Source organism: Callithrix jacchus, chromosome 2, assembly GCF_049354715.1.
Source record: "Callithrix jacchus isolate 240 chromosome 2, calJac240_pri, whole genome shotgun sequence".
In the NCBI taxonomy this organism is placed as follows: domain Eukaryota; kingdom Metazoa; phylum Chordata; class Mammalia; order Primates; family Cebidae; genus Callithrix; species Callithrix jacchus.
Window position 1 is genome coordinate 34,573,311 of NC_133503.1, and position 19,372 is coordinate 34,592,682.

At 40.9% G+C, this 19,372-nt stretch overlaps 2 protein-coding genes across 12 annotated transcripts in view; one reads left to right on the plus strand and one right to left on the minus strand.

The window, feature by feature from the left end:
- SMAD5 (SMAD family member 5) overlaps window positions 1–7,786 on the plus strand; it is a 43,124-nt gene extending 35,338 nt beyond the window's left edge. For all 11 annotated transcript variants that reach the window (XM_035285388.3, XM_078365744.1, XM_078365743.1 and 8 more), the window contains 2 exons: window positions 49–305; window positions 2,448–7,786. In XM_035285388.3, coding sequence (XP_035141279.1) covers window positions 49–305; window positions 2,448–2,591 — 401 coding nt within the window. In that variant the 3' untranslated portion in view covers window positions 2,592–7,786. The remainder of the gene's footprint in view (window positions 1–48; window positions 306–2,447) is intronic.
- A 9,896-nt stretch (window positions 7,787–17,682) lies between these two features.
- SMIM32 (small integral membrane protein 32) lies at window positions 17,683–19,350 on the minus strand. The gene is made up of 2 exons (XM_035285463.3): window positions 18,335–19,350; window positions 17,683–18,144 (listed from the first exon to the last, which is right to left on the minus strand). Exon 1 carries the CDS (start codon window positions 18,726–18,728, stop codon window positions 18,417–18,419), a length of 312 nt encoding a protein of 103 aa, XP_035141354.1. The 5' UTR covers window positions 18,729–19,350; the 3' UTR covers window positions 17,683–18,144; window positions 18,335–18,416.
- Between the last annotated feature and the right edge of the window lie 22 nt (window positions 19,351–19,372).

Here is a 19,372-nt window from a genome sequence, read left to right on the forward strand (position 1 = left end):
ATTACAATGATTCTGTAAGCTGACTCTTGTGATGCCTGTCTTTTTAAGGTGTTCATCTGTACTATGTTGGTGGGGAGGTGTATGCGGAATGCCTCAGTGACAGCAGCATATTTGTACAGAGTAGGAACTGCAACTTTCATCATGGCTTTCATCCCACCACTGTCTGTAAGATTCCCAGCAGCTGCAGTCTCAAAATTTTTAACAATCAGGAGTTTGCTCAGCTTCTGGCTCAGTCTGTCAACCATGGGTTTGAGGCAGTATATGAGCTCACCAAAATGTGTACCATTCGGATGAGTTTTGTCAAGGTGAGTGGGTTGAGACCGCTAAAGTAATTTGAGTCACTGTAAATATGTATATTGTGTCTTTAGGTTATAATTTTAAAAAAGTATTTGTTAAATGAAAGTTGATGATTATTTTTGACCTAAGAGGTTTTTAAATAAGATTATTGAATTTATAATTTTAACTACATAGGATACATCTAAGATTGCGTTTTGTAATCCAGACATTATAAAATGCTTGGTTGATGATTGATTTTGATGTTGAACAGGCCTGAGATTATAAGGAATTTTAGTTCAAAGATTAAATTTCTAGAAAGCATTTGTATTAGTCTGTTTTCATACTGCTAATAGACATACCCCAGACTGGGTAATTTACAAAGAAAAAGAGGTTTAATGGACTCAGTTCCATGCGGCTGGGGAGGCCTCACAATTATGGCAGAAGGCAAAGGAGGAGCAAAGTCATGTCTTATGTGGTGGCAGGCAAGAGAGAATGAGAGCCAAGTGAAAGGGGAAACCCCTCATAAAACCATCAGATCAGTTGGGTGCGGTGGCTCACACCTGTAATCCCAGAACTTTGGGAGGCCAAGTTGGGTGGATCACGAGGTCAGGAGTTCAAAACCAGCCTGGCTAAGATGGTGAAACCCCGTCTCTACTAAAAATATGCCTGTAATCCCAGCTACTCGGGAGGCTGAGGCAGAGAACTGCTTGAACCCAAGAGACGGAGGTTGCAGTGAGCTGAGATCATGCCACTACTGTACTCCAGCCTGGGTGACAGAGCAAGACTTGGTCTCAAAAAAAAAAAAAAAAAAAAATTAGATTTTGATTCTCATAGTAGTGAGAAACTGCCCCCATGATTCATTTATCTCCCACTGGGTCCTTCCCACAATAGGTGGGAATTATGGGAGCTACAGTTTAAGATGATTTTTGGGTGAGGACACAGCCAAACCATATCAGCATTTAATATTAAAATTGCTATTTGAGTCTCTTAGCTTCAACAGTTTTGATTATTAGTACTAGCTTTCATTAGGGTGACTTAGCAGAATTCTTTAGAATATTATTTTATTTCTAGCTAAGTGCTGTTATTAAATGACAGAATCCACAATTACTTTTTTACCAACCTTAATATGAAGGATTTGCAAAGTTCAAAGGAACTTTTCAAGTTTATCATCTACTCTCTTGGCCTGATTTTATTGACATTCCAAAGATTTGTGCATAAAATTTGAAAAGAATTATAGTCATATATTTAAGCAACCTGTACTGTATCTACAGGGTACTTAAGAATTTAGCACAGGAAGAGCACCTGTTACATGCTGTGCATGGGGTTTTTCTTTTTGGTATTCAGCCCCTGTCCAGTGTTCTCATGATACTTTGCAGTAGGTCTCCTGCATGCATCAGTTTACTGGTTGCCCTGAAGGCATTTCTCCCTTCTTCTATAGAAATGTGCCTTTTTCATATTTATTTTACTCTCCACTCCCCAGTCTTCACTCCCCTGACTGCCCTCTCTCCCCTACCCAGTTTTCCTGGGCTAGGACTATCATAAGCAGTAAACTAGAGAACTTGATAAACTGAGGACAAGAAAAGTGAAAATTTTATTATTTTAATTTTTATCTGGAATTTTAGGCTAAAGGTTTAGTTCAGTTCCCCCCGGTAATTTCCCATCTTAAAGGATAATCACTATGTGATTGCCACATTAAATTAAGCACATGTATTGATCAATCTCTACAATGCCTTATCTGATAGTCAAAGAACTTAAGAAATATTTGGTTAAAACAATTCTGACATCTTACATTTTTACATAAGGCTATTTATGAGTTTTATTTATCCCATTAAGTGAGAATGTATCTCACTGCAGAAATATTTATATTTTAATTATGAGATACTGTACTGTGTTACCTAAGATTTAAAAAACAAAAAATTCTGAAATATATCTGGCTCCAAGGGTTTCTGTTAAGGGAATTATATATTATTTTTAAATTCATGTATCTTTAAATAATGTAGCTGTTGTTTGGCTTTTTATTTCATGGTGAATACAGTTTTGTAGTAGTTATTCTCTTTACATAAATTCTGTATATCTCTACTGTTAAGCTCTCTTTTTGTTATGGTAAAACTGGTTTAGAGTGGTTGACAGTTTAAAGAGGGATTTGTGATGATATGTGTTCATTTTCATAGGGTTGGGGAGCAGAATATCACCGGCAGGATGTAACCAGCACCCCATGTTGGATTGAGATTCATCTTCATGGGCCTCTTCAGTGGCTGGATAAAGTCCTTACTCAGATGGGCTCCCCTCTGAACCCCATATCTTCTGTTTCATAATGCAGAAGTATTCTTTTCAATTATATCATTAGTGGACTTGTTTTAATTTTAGAGAAACTTTGAGTACAGATACTGTGAGCTTACATGGAAAACAGATATTACAGCTTATTTTTTTTTTCTACATAATTGTGACCAATACATTTGTATTTTGTGATGAATCTACATTTGTTTGTATTCATGTTCATGTGACTAACTCTCAAAAGTGTTACAAAAGATGCAGAGTAAGTATTATGCCCCAGTTCAGAAATTTGGCATTGATCTTAAACTGGAACATGCTTTTACTTTATTGTCCTAACAATTTTTTATTTGTTAAATTTATTTGAAAATGCATCACATGATGAAAAGTTAAAATAGCTTGTAAGAGGGTATATACAGTGAAGAGTAACTCTTCCCTTCTACTCTTGATCTTCCAGAAGCTGTATTTTTACCAGTTTCTTTGTCCCTCCAACTTAAAAAAAAGAGTAATTCATTGTTTTGCAAAAGTGTGTGGTAGGGGCTTAAAAGAAACTATAAAAAAAGTTTTATTTGAAGGAACATTATGCACTGCTCTAACCAGTAGTGTTCAGTAAAAGCAAAGTGATAGTTTTCTAGATGAGATAAAATTTACATTTAATACAGATAAGTGTTCGTCAGTGTAATGTGACTTCATGCTATATATCTTTTGTAAAACATTTTCTTTTTTAAAAAAAATTATTGCAAACAACTGATCTCAAGTATGTCATTTACTCAAAATCTGTCATAAGCATTACTTTATAGCTAGTGACAGTGCATGCACAGCCTTGTTCAACTATGTTTGCTGCTTTTGGACAATGTTGCAAGAACTCTGATTTTGACATGCATTAATCTTTTATTTTGCACTTTTATGGGTGACAGTTTTTAGTGTAAACTTTGATAAAACACACTCAAGTGACTTGGACTTAGATGCTGATCGTTAACGTCCTTGGTACCTTTTTTGTATTAAAAAACATAGCAATTTATAGATTACATTTGTAGGAAGTTAAGCTTTTTTCTAGTTTTGTTATATTTTCAACCTAGGTAAAGACTGTTATTCTATAGCTCCAACTTAAGGTGCTTTTTAAATTCCCCACAGTTTTCTGGGTGTTATTAATGCTGGAAAATTATGTACTTAATCCCATTGCTCTTACTTGCATCAGCCTCAATATGCAAGGACCTATGCCGTAGCCATAGAAGGCTCTTCAGTTGGGCCCCAAGGATGAGGCTACTGATCTGATATTAAATGAATCAGAAGTGGATGTAGGGATAGCTAATTTAAAAACCCTCACTTGGCTGAGCATGGTGGCTCACGCTTGTAATCCCAGAACTTTGGGAGGCCAAGGCAGTTGGATCACAAGGTCAGGAGTTCGAGACCAATCTGGCCAATATGGTGAAACACTGTCTCTACTAAAAATACAAAAATTAGCAGGGCTTGGTGGTACAGGCCTGTTGTAATCCCAGCTACTCGGGAGGCTGAGGCAGAAGAATTGCTTGAACCAAGGAGGCAGAGGTTGAGTGAGCTGAGACTGGGCCACTACACTCCAGCCTGGGCGACAGAGCGAAACTCCATCTCAAAAAAAAAAAAAAAAAAAAAACCACTCACTCATCAACAAATACAGACTATAGACTCTTCTCTCACTTATCAGTGATGCTCTTTTTCCATTTTTTAAGTACCTGTGTGGAAGCTAGTCTCCCAAAACACAACCTTTAGAAAGGAAAGACGTGAATGAAAACTCTAAAATATCCCATTAATGAGTCATGATTTTGGCTTCGGGTAAAGGACTTTGAACCAATGTTTTTCTCGAGAGCCATCAAATGGACACTTAGTTATAACATGAGAATGAAGAAATTATTTTGGGAAAAAAATGACCTAATTCACCTATCAGTGAAAGCTTTATTTTCTGGTGCCTTTTAAAAATATGTGGAGCCATGTCATTCTTCTGTTTAAAATGTTAGTTGGTTTGACTTTCCATTTTGTCTTTCTGCTCTTGTGAAGAAGAAAAAAAGCATTTTTAAGCAAAGAATTATGCAATTCCTTTTGTTTTCTGTGTCTTATTTATTGCTTTTTCAATGTGCAGCCAATGGATGGTTTTAGTTCTTTCAGATGAAGTGCCTTTGTGTTTCAGCTCACAGTTCTTTGCTGGGTAAAAGAAATACTTTCTGACAGTCACCTGAGCATTAAATGTAAGTATTATATGACATACATTCTGTTTCTTCCAGAGTTCTGTCAGCCACATGAAAGAGAATATTTGCTTACTGGTAGAACTTTGGCATTTTCATCATTCTTTTACTTAGCAGGCTTATGGCACCATCTCTGGAACAAATTTGTAGAAAAAATTACTCCAGTTGAATGACGGATGTATATAATCAACTGCATTGGGCTGCAGTAAACTAATGGAAATTATAGAATTGTTTTATTGGTGTTTTCTACTGAGTTAATTAAAAATGGTTTTTATTTGGGATCATTATGTCACAGTCTTCAGTTAACAAGATCTTACATGATTGGCCTTTTCTTTGTTTTCTCTTAGGAATTAGTTCTCATGAATGACAGTACTAAAGCAATTAACAAGAGTTTGACAGAGAACTATAAGCCTGTTGTATTTCCTAAAAGTTGTCAACTCCACACTCTTGAACTTGAAATGAAAACTTTATTTAGTCCAGCTATTCTTACAGTCCCTAAGGATTTTCATATATCTATGTATAGGAAGTAAAATTTGCTAGTAAGATTTTTAGAAACTAAGAAAAATTCTGGTTAGTGAAAGGAAAGTACCTCTGAAAGAAACCATTTTAGCAAGTTACAGTTATACATTTTAATTTAATCTACAGAATGTTTTATAGTAAAATTTATTAAAACAGCACCACTAGAATCACATGGCACGTACAACATATTTATACTGGCTGAAATGACAGAATCTGGGAATAATAAAATTGCAACCAGTTTGATAATGCAAAAAAAGCAGAATAGAGTGAAATCTCAGTAATGAATTAAAGCACAAAAAGATACTGATTGGCAAAAAGCAAGGTACAAGAGGTACATTTGCTTAACATCTCTAAATAATATTTATGGTCTGGTCAGTATTGCCTGGCTAATATGAAATGCAAACTAGTAGGCATGTTAATAATCTAATGAAACTAATCTTTTTGTTTTAGGAGGCAATTTAAGTAAGACATCAATACAAAATGTCAAATATGTGTTTCAGGATATAAATCATTTTTCACATTTTATTGTTGCTATATATAAAAAAAATAGAGTTGGCTGGGTTTCTAAGGTGAAATCCAGAGTAATATTACTAGATAGACAGTTCAACAAGCCACATCTAATAGCACAGATAGAGGATGTAGCTATCTTATACCTTTCCTAACATTTGAGAGTAAGACATCCTTTAGGATGTCAAGTGATCATTAAGTACTCATATTTGAAATCTATTGTCAAGATTAGAACTGGGGTTCAGGTTAAAAAACCTTTCATATTACCTAAGGGTACCTGTGGGAAACAGTTCCTTCCCCTGTGGTAGTATTTTGTGGAAGAGAAAGTTTATACAAAAAATGAAATCCTACCAACAGCAGAGAAAATAAAAAGTTTGATAGTACCTATCAAAGTGCTGTACTTCTGTAGAGAACATCTGATGTACCAATTTAGATCTTTTTCTTTATACTTCTTCTAGTCATTTACTTAATAGTACTTTGGATCATTATCACCTTTGCCACTTAACATATATAAATATCCTTTTTACTTTGTGAGGAAGGAAGAATTTTTTGATAATTACTGAGTTCAGCCTTTTGTGATGACTTATATTTTAAGAGTGTCAGATCCCTTCCTTGTCTTACTAGTTAAATCCTCACTTAATTTCTTGTGTATGAATGAATATAAAAGTGTGTCATCATTATATTGTTCAGCTAGATGAGCAGGTGTCTTAGGGTAGTAGATAGCCTGGTGGTTTTAGAAGTGTTTGGTAATTTTTATGGAGGGAGTTTTCCTAAGTGGTGGTTTATAGGTGGTATCAGATATTATTAGGGCAGCTTTTTGGGGAGTAATCTCAGGTCCCTAGAGGAGCAGCGTATTTCTCATTGTAAGATTCTTGGGAGCTTTTCGTATCACACAAGATGCATGAATCGAATGTGGGAAATGAAGGCATTTCTTCTGCATAAACAAAGAATTCTGCCTGCACGACAGAAACCTGGACAGTTCTTTGGAATTCACTGAATTACAGTTTAGTTTGTCCTGATTACAGAATGACAATATTTTTCAAGCCTTTTTATGTTGGATTAGCTTATCTCCTAAAATAGAACTGTACTATAATTGAAATGACACCCTAAAATTGGATGGTTTACCAATACCAATGAAAGGAATTTTACACATCAATTTTTATTTTTGTTTTGAAGTAAGAGCACATGCTATATAATAATTGTTAGCAGCAATTGCTATAAAGCAAGTGATGAGTTATTTCTCTGAAAAGATCCAGTCCTAGAGCAGGATTTTTTGATCATTCATGACAGAGTGAGAAAGGTTTGTGTGGTTCTTGTCCAAATAACTCAGTTTTTAAAATTCTTAAAATCATTAGCCATTATCCTTTAAAGGTTTATTTGAAGATGCTGTTAAAGTACAGAATTTTGTGTACAGGTAGATTTTTTACCCCTCATTAATAGTGCCTTCTTAATACAAGCTGGTGTTAGCTATAACAAAACTCCAGTAAGGCCAAAGAATCCCAAGTTCTTTGTTTTAAAAAAAAATCTTTTAGGATCAGGCTTTCCCTTCTAAGAATCATTGGAGATGATGTTGCGTTGATTTATTCATGAAGTACTTTAACTATAGGAACTCTAGAAGATAATGGTTAGGCAAGTGATTTTCTTTTTAACATGATTGGCTTAAGTTGTACTTTGAAATTCACTTATTTTAAAATTGAAGAGGATTTTAATCATGGAAATTGAACGTTTGTATCTACCTGCCTACATTTTCTTAAAAAATATTTCATATGCAGATAATGAAGACCAAGCCAATGGCTGCACTGTAGGTCTGCTGCTTATTTGTATTTGTTTTGTTTATGTTGTAGAAGTTGAAATTCTAGCAACATACTTCAATTCTGTTATTTTGATACTTATATATTAGGTTTTACTATATTGTGCTTTTCAAAGCCATAACTCTTAAAAACTTTGTTTTTGCATATTGTTTGCTAATTCTTTATTTTAATAAACCTCAAAAACTGCTTAATGTGTCTTGTTTTATTTTTCCCTGTTTTGGCTCTGGAGTCGGCCAACTGCCTGTGTTGAGTCATGGGTCTCATAGCTTAGACAAGTTGCTTAACCATTCTATGCCCCACTTTCTTGACCTATAAGTAAAAGTCTACTTCATAGGAAGGATTTGAGGGAAGAGTAATTAAGTGTAATACAAATAAAGTATTTAGAACAGTACTTAGAACATAAGAACTCATATTTTAAAATTATTACTGTCTTTTATATTTCTACTAGTTCTTTGATTCAGAATAATTATTTCTGATGTTGTTTGACCTTGGTATATCAACCTTTTATTATCTACTTTGTGTTTTACCATTATTTTTTATTTTCTTCAGTCTTCTCCTTTTTTGAAAAAATTTTAAATCACCGACTGTCTTTGTATCATTCTTACTGTGGTACACACTTTTACCGACTTCTGAATTACATGTACAAGATATGCAAACTCATTCTAATTAGAAAGGAATGGTAAAAAATCATGTGCCCTAGCCAGAAAACTAAAAGAAAATGAACTAAATATTTTAACCCTAGAGGATAAATGTAAAAGCACTTGTTTTTTGTTTGTTTGTTTTTTAAGGAAAAAAAGACTTCCTCTATACAGGCTTGTCCAACCCGCGCCTGTGGGTTGCGTGTGGTCCAAGACAGCTTTGAATACGGCCTAACCCAAATTGGTAAACTTTCTTAAAACATGAGATTGTTTTGCAAGTTTTTTATTTTTATTTTTTATAGCTCATCGGCTATCGTTAATGTGTTTTATGTGTGGCCTAAGACAATTATTCTTCCATTGTGGCCTAGGGAAGCCAAAAGATTGGACATTCCTACCAATTTCTGAGAATCAGTTCCTTCCTATGTCTTTTTACTTAAAAGGCATTTTGTAAGATATTTTGTAGCAACATCACTGGTTGTTTTAGAAGTGTATTTTTTAAAAAGCACACTTGTCTTGGCAAAAGAGTTCAGTGAGCACTAAGAGGATGTTGGCTTCTCTTGGGTTTAAGATAATTAGTTTTCAGGTTGCTGTAGCCAAAACAGTTCATATGATGAGGGGGTGGGATAGTGGCTAATATTATTTAGTATTTATTACAGCAGTTTTGATGCAGCTGTTTTATGAACATTTTTAAGAAGGTTGCCAGTAGGCTGCAGCAATGCTTTTAAGGTAGTACTTATTTAGAACTCTGTAGTATTTATGCTTGAAAGAAGGAAACATTTTTGAAACACCCCTTCCATTTAACATTTTTTTTGTTTTTGTTTTTTTTGTTTGTTTGTTTTTTGCTTTTTTTTGTTTGTTTCTTTTTTTGCCATTTAACATTTTAAATATTACTCTGTGTTGTTGAATTTGTAAGTCTATAATAAACTTTTTGAAAAAACGAAAAACTTGTTCTTTCTATTTAAATCAGTTTTTCTATTTTTAAAGAAACAGGAGTGGGGCTATATGGAGAATTCAAAGAAGAGCTACGGGCAGCTTGCTTAACCATCTCCATGTTAAAGTAATGTTGGATGGGAGGTGGGAAGATGGATTTAGACTGATTGGTGAGACTTTGATTGTCCATGTTGTTTCAAGTGGGTGTGTCTGTAATTCCTAGGAGAGACATTTTCTGAGGTAGTTTATTGATGTTTAGAGATGGATTTTGAAAAAATCCTTATACTTTGTCTTAATCACTTACTCCTTCACCATCCAATACACCTCTCCCATTATTTCATTTTAAATAGTATTCTCATCTGAGATAAATGCTGAAAATTTTAACAGTAGAGAAAAGTAAAAACTGAAACCCCCAAACCAATAGCAAAGGTTTATGAGTACGCCCTTCTAACCTGTTCTGTAGTCACTATACATTGATCTTGGCTTTAACAGTTAACTTTGCTGATTATGGATGAAGCTCTAGCTCCTTCTTTAAAAAGGGTTCTCAGAGAAATTGGTTTGGTTCCAAAGTGTTTCATGAGTTCTGTGTGCCTAAGAAAGCTTTTCATTCTGCATAGCATTTGTCATCATCCAACATACTAAATATTCCTTTTTTTTTTTTTGAGATGGAGTTTCGCTCTTGTTACCCAGGCTGCAGTGCAATGGCGCGATCTCGGCTCACCGCAACCTCCACCTCCTGGTTTCAAGCAATTTTCCTGCCTCAGCCTCCTGAGTAGTTGGGATTACAGGCGTGTGCCACCATGCCCAGCTATTTTGTTTTATTTTTTAGTAGAGACAAGGTTTCACCATGTTGACCAGGACGGTCTCGATCTCTTGACCTCGTGATCCACCCGCCTCGGTCTCCCAAAGTGCTGGGATTACAGGCTTGAGCCACCGCACCCAGCCCACACTAAATATTTCTTTACCCTGTTTGACTGTCTTACCTCATGGGAATGTAAGATTTGTGAGGACAGACCTGTGTTGCCACTCCTAGAACAGTTCTTGGTATGTTGTAACTAAGCTTGCCAATATTTGTTGAATGAATGAGAGTACTGAAGCAAGATGTCAATTTTTTAATCCTTAGAATTTAACTTTTAAATAATGTAATAATATACTTCTTAGTTGAATTGATTCTAGCTCAATGTTTTATTAGATCTCTTTATGCCCGAGAAGAAAGGGGGAAACTCAGCTAAGAAATTAGAGCACTTACATCCTTTCTCTTTGAACTTCTGGATTTTTGCTCCAAAATTATCAAATTCTTGGAATTGTTGCCTATAGAACCTGCAAAATTAATAGTCAAGTTGGAGCTTTAACCTGTTGACATTTAATATTTTCCCAAAGATAGTAGAAAGGGCATAGTTTCCCTGATACATACTTTCCTTGATACACTTTCTATTTTCAAGAGAAAATAAAGAAGTGTATTTTTAATTTCAGAGCTTATAGAAACTGGGTGTTAAGAATTTTGTAATGGGATTTTGGTGCCCTGGTTTAGACCCCATAATATCCTTCCCTAACTGTTGTACATAAGGGACAAACCTTTCATTGCACTCAGGTGGGAGTGGGAACAAGGACCTTTGAGAGAGAGAACGTTTGACAGATCAAATATATGAACCATATTTGTACTTCAGATAAGCGATTAATTTTGCTGCAGAGTATGTGAGTGATGTAGAGGAGAAGTTCAGGAAGGAGAAAAGGGTCTGGAGGGCTTTTTAGATTTTGCCCACTTTATAGTTTTGCCAACATTAGTTCAGAAGTGTAATTAACAGTAAATATTCCCTAATTGCCTTTTGTTTACGTAAATTCTGTGGAATGTGGTTTTCATTAAATTAGAATTGTTTAGACCAAGTTAGTGAATTCAGCGAAGGTGAAGATGAATGCAGGCACAAACTAGTAATGTGAAAATAGTAAGACTGCAAGATGATGTTCATAAGAAGTTTCTTTCCTTTTATTGTCTGTTTAATAAACTGCTGGAAGCTTACCAACGCCCATTTGCCCCTTTCATTGCAGAATACCTGTGTCCAGCTGGATACCACATTTCTTAGCTTTCTTTTCAGGTAGGTATGGTCATGTGACTAAGCTTGGCCAGTAGGATATTAGCAGAAGCGATAGGCACTACTTCTGCATTATATCTGGAAGAGGAATGTACCCCTTGCTCTTTTCCCCTTCTTAGTGGCTGGAATGCAGATAGGATGGCAGGATCTGGAGTAGACACCTTGAAGTGGACATGGAAGCTGAGGGATAAGGAGGACAGTTGTACTACCCCTGAAAGAGTACTGTGAGAAAGAAACTTGAGCCGTGGATGGCCTTGTTATAGCAGCTTGGACCTAATTAATACTTACTTGCTCATTTAGTGATTACTACAGGTCAAGCTTTATGCTAGACAGTAGAGCTGGAATCGGTTCTTGTCCTCATAAAAAGTAAAGCTGTAACAGAGTATTTCGTTTCTACTTCATTAGGTTAATCAGTTTTGGAAGGTGGAGAAGGAGGACCCACAAATGAGGGAAATTTTAAACTATAGACTCTACACCTTTGTTTCTGAATATTTAAATTTTTCTGACCCTGAGTCATATGAGCTTGTTCATTCATTTGACTATTTTTTGAGGGCTTGTTAGATGTCAGGCTGAGGAGTACAGTGGTTAAAGCAAAAATTCTTTCCCTTGAGAATCTTCATTCTGGTTAATGAAAACACCAAGCACTAGTAAGTTCCAAAGAGAAAAAAGGTCAAGAAAGGAAGATATCAGGGTTGGGGAACAAAGTGGAATTACAATTTTAGATATAGTAGCCAGGGAAGGTTTCATTGAGTAAATAATCTTTGAATAAAGTCCAGGAAGACGGGAGGAAGTTGGTATGTGAAGCAATGGTTTAACCAATTCTTAAGGCAATTCAGAAGGCATATGAATGTTACTGCAATGATGTGTGCCTTTCTGCAGGAAATGGAATAATTGAAGCAGAAATAGCTAAAGTTAAGAACCTTTAAATTTCTTGTTTTTTTAGTCTGCAGGAGATACAATAATAACCGAAGTGTTACAAAGGTGGAGACAGGAAATGTTAGTTGTTAACAACTTTGTGGATTACCACCCCCAGGAAACTAGCCACTTGGAGGACCAATCAATAAAGGAGTGTTCAACTCAATATTTTACCTGATACAAAGTTAAAGTGGAAAAGCAAAAGAGATGGGCTGGGATGTAAATATACCTTTAAATTTACTTTAACCTCTAGCTCTGTTTTCCCACTATATTTCATTCAGTAAATATTTGTTGCCTATTTTCTTTTTAAAACTAGGCTAGGCATTGGGAAAACAGTGAACAGGACAGATGCTGTTCCTGTTGTCTGTTCATACAACTTTCATGTTACTAGTAGGAAGAAGCATTAGGCTACTAATTATTGCAGTTATTTAGTGGCTGTGACTGGGGAGGCAGTCTAGGGCTATGAGACAATATAATCTCATCTGAGGATTTAGGAAAGTCCTTTTTGAGGAAGAAACATGTAAGTGGAGACCTGAAGAATGAGAAGGCATCAGCCAGAGGAAGGAGAGACAAACAGCTGAGGCAGAAGGGCCTTAGGGATTGAAAGGCCACTGGAATATAACAGGAGTGTGAGAAGATGAGGCTCGTGGGGCCAGATGATTCTGGGCCTTATTAGGCATTTGTGTTTAATCCTGAGAGCGAAGAGAAGCCATTGGTGTATAAGCTGGGTCTTGAGGCAGATGTGTTTATTGAGTGAAGAGAGACAAAAGTGGATGTAGGGCTTTGAGTTAGGGTTGTGATGGTGGACGTGGAGGGGAGTAGATGGAGTAGAGTGGTGCCTAGGGGGTGAGGGATTACATATTGGAGGATGAAGAAGAGTTTAGGGTCAAGAATGACCACCATGCCTTTTTTCCTTCAGGCAGCCGTATGCTGGTGCAGTCTGTTCTGATGGAGAAGACTGAAGGAGGATCTAATTTAGACCGAAAGATGATGAGTTTTAGGCTTGTTGACTTTGAAGTTTCCTATGAGATACCCAAATGGAGGTGTTGAGTGGGCTCAAGGATGGTGTGGAGAGAGTCATCCGAGAAGCAACTACAGCCATGAGAGTGGATGAGATAGTTTAGGGGGAAAGTGCAAAGTGAGGAGAGACCCAGAATAGCTGTCCTCCAACTCTGGGCATACCCATTGGGAAGTACAGACCTCTTTACTGTTTGCTGATAGCACATGCCTGACAAAGGTGGGAAGTACAGACCTCTACTGTTCCCTGATAGCACATGCCTGACAAAGGTGGGAAGTACAGACCTCTACTGTTCCCTGATAGCACATGCCTGACAAAGGTGGGAAGTACAGACCTCTTTACTGTTCCCTGATAGCACATGCCTGACAAAGGTGGGAAGTACAGACCTCTTTACTGTTGGCTGATAGCACATGCCTGACAAAAGTGGGAAGTACAGACCTCTTTACTGTTCCCTGATAGCACATGCCTGACAAAGGTGGGAAGTACAGACCTCTTTACTGTTTGCTGATAGCACATGCCTGACAAAGGTGGGAAGTACAGACCTCTTTACTGTTCGCTGATAGCACATGCCTGACAAAGGTGGGAAGTACAGACCTCTTTACTGTTTGCTGATAGCACATGCCTGACAAAGGTGGGAAGTACAGACCTCTTTACTGTTGGCTGATAGCACATGCCTGACAAAGGTGGGAAGTACAGGCCTCTTTACTGTTTCCTGATAGCACGTGCCTGACAAAGGTGGGAAGTACAGGCCTCTTTACTGTTTGCTGATAGCACATGCCTGACAAAGGTGGGAAGTACAGACCTCTTTACTGTTTGCTGATAGCACATGCCTGACAAAGGTGGGAAGTACAGACCTCTTTACTGTTGGCTGATAGCACATGCCTGACAAAGGTGGGAAGTACAGACCTCTTTACTGTTTCCTGATAGCACGTGCCTGACAAAGGTGGGAAGTACAGACCTCTTTACTGATAGCATATGCCTGACAAAGGTGGGAAGTACAGACCTCTTTACTGTTGGCTGATAGCACATGCCTGACAAAAGTGGGAAGTACAGACCTCTTTACTGTTCCCTGATAGCACATGCCTGACAAAGGTGGGAAGTACAGACCTCTTGACTGTTCCCTGATAGCACGTGCCTGACAAAGGTGGGAAGTACAGACCTCTTTACTGTTCCCTGATAGCACGTGCCTGACAAAGGGCAGGTCGTCGACAGAAAGCCGTTGTTCGTGCCACTGCAAGCACTTCTGAAATGGCCACCATGGTTAATAAGGATAGTTCACATTCAGGGCATTTACTATGTATCAAACATGAGCTAATCACTTTACCAATAATGCTTCCCTCCATGTTGCATATCCTGTGAAGCAGGTACTGTTATCTCTGTTTTACAGATGAAAAAACAGACTATCAGAAATTCAGAAATATGAAGGCATAGAGTGGGTGATCAAGCTCAGGTCATTGGCACCAGGACTCAGGCTCTTGGGCACCACTGGGCTACCTCTCCTTGGCTCCTATCATCTGCTACTACCTCCCCGCTGTGATCTCTAGCCTCTCCCCCAACCCCCAACATAAATAATGTCTTTTCCTCCACCCTCTTGGCTGCTCACGATGACTGGTTATAGCAGAGGAACCCAAACACCTATTCCTATCTTTAGCCTGCCACGCCCTGCTCTCCAAAGGTAGTTTCAAGGCATCTTGGAACTGATGGGAGAGCAAAGGGCAGGAGGATGTGTATGCACAGATGTGTGCTCCCAGATAGTCATCTGTCATAGCTTAGGCTGATTCAACAAAATACCATAGACTGGGTGGCTTAAACAGAAATTTATTTTCTCACAGTTCTGTAAGCTACGAGTCCTCCAAGATTGAAGTTCCGGCTGAGTCAGTTTCTAGTGAGGGCCCTCTTCCTAGTTTGCAGATAACCATCTTTTCACTGTGTCCTCACATGGCCTTTTCTCACTTCCTGCACCTGGCCAGAGTTGAGAGCTGTATGCGGTCCCACAAGGACACTAATCTTACCAGAACAGGGATCCACCCTTATGGTTTCATGTAACTTTACTTTCTTACTCTAAATACAGCCCCTCTGGGGATTAGGGCTTCAACATGTGAATTTAGGGAAGACATATACATTCAATTTTAACACCATCTAAATGTCCAATCATCACATTGTAGTCCACTTATTCTAAACATCCATAGAGGGCAGATGTGAATTCAGCCACATCCCTGCTTCTGGGGAGAGAATCTAGGGCTAAGTTCAACATGAGAAAGAACCCATTACCCCTCAGCCAGTGCAATACTATCCTAGAAAAGGGAACCAAGTTACTCAGGTTCACAGTGCTGGTCAGTTCACTTACTGACCCTGTGTGCTTTCTAGATTCCAGGTCTGTGCAGGCTCAATTTCCCAGAAATTTATTCCCAAAGTGTCTGTTCATTCGAAGCGGCCAAGCCTTTGGCTTAGGTGGCTGAGAACACTGCAACACTGTAGAGACATCAGAGAGATGCTTTCCGAGTTGTGTTTATCTTAGTACTTTTTGGCTTTAACCCCTTGATGCCTTGTGCCAATATCTTTTTAAGGGATCCCAAAAGCCTCCTGGAGGGCCCAGAAACTACAGGTGAATCCTAAGCCAGTCATCTTCTCATGTTCTCCCATGAAGGAACCAGTCCTTCATTTTTTTGTGGTCACAGAAGACAGTGGGCCCTATTGAGAGCACATCCTGTTGGTGCAAGCAGTGCTGCTTCAAGCCTATAGCTCAGTTATAGAAATAGCTGTCATTTGCCACTCACTTTGTATGAGCATTATGCTAGCATGTTATTATTGGTTATAATAACTTTGGTTATACTGTTTATTATTCAACCTTATAGAGCTAGGTGATACAATACCCATTTTGCAGATGAGGAAATAGGCTCAGATAGGTCATTTGCATGAGGCCATACAGCTAGTGAGAGGTGGAGCTGTGATTTAAATCCAGGCTCTGTGATTGAACTCCAGAGCTTGTAGGTTTGACCACTCTGCATACCACCTTCAGATCTGGCGATCAGGACATGTGGTAGAGGAATAGAATACTCTGCCTCTACATTAGTCTCCTACTTCTTCACAAGCCCTCACAAGCACTTCAAATGAATAGACTCTTTTGGAGTAAATTTCTAGGTAACTGAGCCTGCGTAGACCTGGAATCTAGAAGGCACACAGGGTCAGGAAGTGAACTGACCAGCACTGTGAACCTGCCAGCAGGGTGAACCTGAGTAACTTGGTTCTATTTAGACCAAAGCTGAAAGGTCCCCCAATTCAGCAGGATGTGATTTTGTATGCCAGCCAGGGGCCCTCATATTTCTCATATTTATTTCCATCTAGTCCTCTCTGCCACCAAGGTTCATGCAGATTAGCTTCGGTTACCTTTATTGTAGGCTGGAGAGGTGTGGCTACCTTTCCTAAGACTAAGCTAAAATGCCATGTGAGATGATCATAGAATCGGCACCGTTAGGACCTGGCGGGTATTAGTTCTGGAAGACATGGAGAATCAAGCCCAGGGAGGCTTTCCTGGTTTCTATGCCTCCTCTCCAGTGCTTCCTGGGATAGGAGCCAGGAGGGAATCTTGGGCACTGACTGAGGAGAAGTGGTAGGCTGTGCTGGGCTGGGCTGTGCTGGGCTGGGCCTTAGGAGCCCTGGCCAATCTCTTCCCCAACCTCAGTCTGGCCTCAGGAGCCAGTTTCAGTGTCACAACCCTTAGAATTGTTGCAGAATTTCATGCCTGTATGCATTTGGCTAGGGGAAAGAGTCCTTGATTTTCTTCAGATTGCCAAAGCCTGAGTGACCCTGGCATGGGTTAGAAGGACTGAATTAGACCGTCTGTCAGATACTTTTTCAGTCAAACCTGCTCTAAGCTCTAGTGCCCCATTGAGCCAGGTGACTCCTGAAATTATTTTAAAGCCCTATAAAAAGACTCCTTAGAATTGGATTAACTTTGGTTAGGGCTTTCACAAGCCTTTTTAGTTCCTCTCAAGTTTTTGAAGTACTCTTTCCTTTGCTGGGTTTATGCATCCATTTCCCTCCTGCCAGGTTCTCCTGGGCAGGTCCCCATCTCCTTTGGAAGGAAGTGCTGGGCAACTGCTCTACCACCTGACCTTCAGGGTATTCCTTCACCAGATGGTTCTGGTCCAGACATGGCTCTTTAGGGGTTTCAGGCCAAGGGAAGCTCAGAGAAAAAGGGAAGATGCCAGGTGGAAGGAAATGCCCTGCAAAAAGGGTCCTCAGGCGCCCTGTGAATGGGAATTTATTCATCAGCTCTGGCAGCAATTTTCCCTGAGGACCACCCTTAAAAAACTTCCCCGAGGAAGTAACTGACCTGGGGAAAAGCTGAAGAGGAGGAAGTATTATCAAAATGTCCTGGGCAGGACATTCACCCTCCTCGCTTGGGTCTCCTGCTCGGGATTGATCTCCCCTTAACCTTTTTTCCAAAGCGGCGCAAGCAAACAATTAACAGCTCGTTCTCAGCACTTGGTCTAACTGGGTGAGTTTTTATTATAGAAATGCGGCCCATGAAGATGTGAGACGTGCATCCCCGACTGCGGTGGGACCCTGCACCTCTCCACCGACCTCCCACTGCCCGTGCGCAAATAAGGAACTGGGTCCTTAGACCTGGGCAGGATCCACTGAAGCCCCTTGTCCTGTCATTTCCCCCGGGGTATGCGGCCCCAGATTGCCAACCTTCCAAAGTTCAGGTGAGTTCCCACTGGGATCCTAGTGGGGTCCTTCTCAGTGTCAAGGAGCAAGAGAGGCGGTAGCAGGTGTGGGGAGACAGCCATAGGGCTGGCGAGTCCTGACAGGTAGCTCCAGGCTAGTTGCACGCTCATGGTTCCTGTCTCTTCCGTGTGCCAAGTAAAGAAGTCAGCAGGCGGTGAGCAAGCCTCCTGCGCCGGGGCTGGCGCGCAGTCTTCCAAGGTTTTCCGACTGGACCCTCTGTGGGGAAGGGGATTAGGCCAAAGGATCAGAACGACGGTACCTATAGGTACTGGAATTGAGACCCAACACAGCCTCCCGACCCCTCGGTCTCTCTTTCCCCGGGGTTCACTCTAGTTCAGGAATGATCTTTGGGTCAGGGCGCGGTGTTCCCATGGGCCAGCGACCCCTGGAGTCATGCCCTCCCTACCCAGCTCAAGCCGCCTGTCTTGGCGTGGTCAGGACGGGCCTCCCGGCGGCGGCGGCGGCGGCAGCGGCGGCTCAGTCCCACACTACACCGGCCGCGTCTTCCAGGGCGCGCGGGCGTCGCGCAGCGAGCGGTCGTGGGGCAGCGCGGCGAAGGCCGAATGGCGCAGCTGGCAACCGATGAAGAGGACGACGAGTGCCACCGAGAGCAGCAGCAGGAAGAAGAGCAGCAGGTAGGTGGGCAGGTCGGGCTTTGTGGCGGCGCCGTCCCGCATACCGCGCGCAGTGGCCAGCTCCAGCGGCAAAGCGCCTTCTGCCTTGACCGTGGCTCCCGGCGCCAGCGCGCTGCCTACCGCCGCCTCCGGGCCGCCCGTGGCGTTGAATAGGTCTCCGTACATGGCCCGCGGGTCCCACCGACCCCTTTCGGATCGCCTCACTTCGTCTCCAGCAGACCGGCGCGACCCGGCGCATCCATGGCACGCCCCTCCCGCCCGGCCGCGCAGAACTGACCGAGAGTCGGTGCCTTGGGGCAGTAGGGGCTGCAGAGACCCCGGGATGTGTCCACTCACTCGCCTCCGCGCTCAGCTGCCTTCCCAGCCGGCCAGCGGACCCCAGCGCTAGGAGCTGGACAGTTCTGTGCCGGTGCCTCTTCTCGCCGCCTCCAGCAGGACAGAGGTCTCAGTCCCAATCACTGAGTCGTCTTGCGGCTTTACAGCAAGTAGCCCTCTCAGCTCGGACCCCCAGCTCCAGTAAGCTCCAGGTGCCGAGCGCCTCGGGGCTGTGGTGGGGGTGAGAGGTACTCGGCGAGTGCAGCCGCAGCCCGGGGTCTCTGCTCAGTGCCCGGTGACAGAGCACACGGAGGGAAGGTGGCCCGCGAGTCCTCCGCGTCCTCCGGCGCCGCCGCCACCGCAGCGTCTCGGAGCAGTCCTGCAGCTTCGGGTCCCTGTCGAGATGCTCGGTGTGCAGCGAGCTTATCCCCACTCGCTCTGGCTGCTGCGCTCCTGTCTCGAGCAGGAGACTGAGCTTTCAGGAGGCTCTGAGC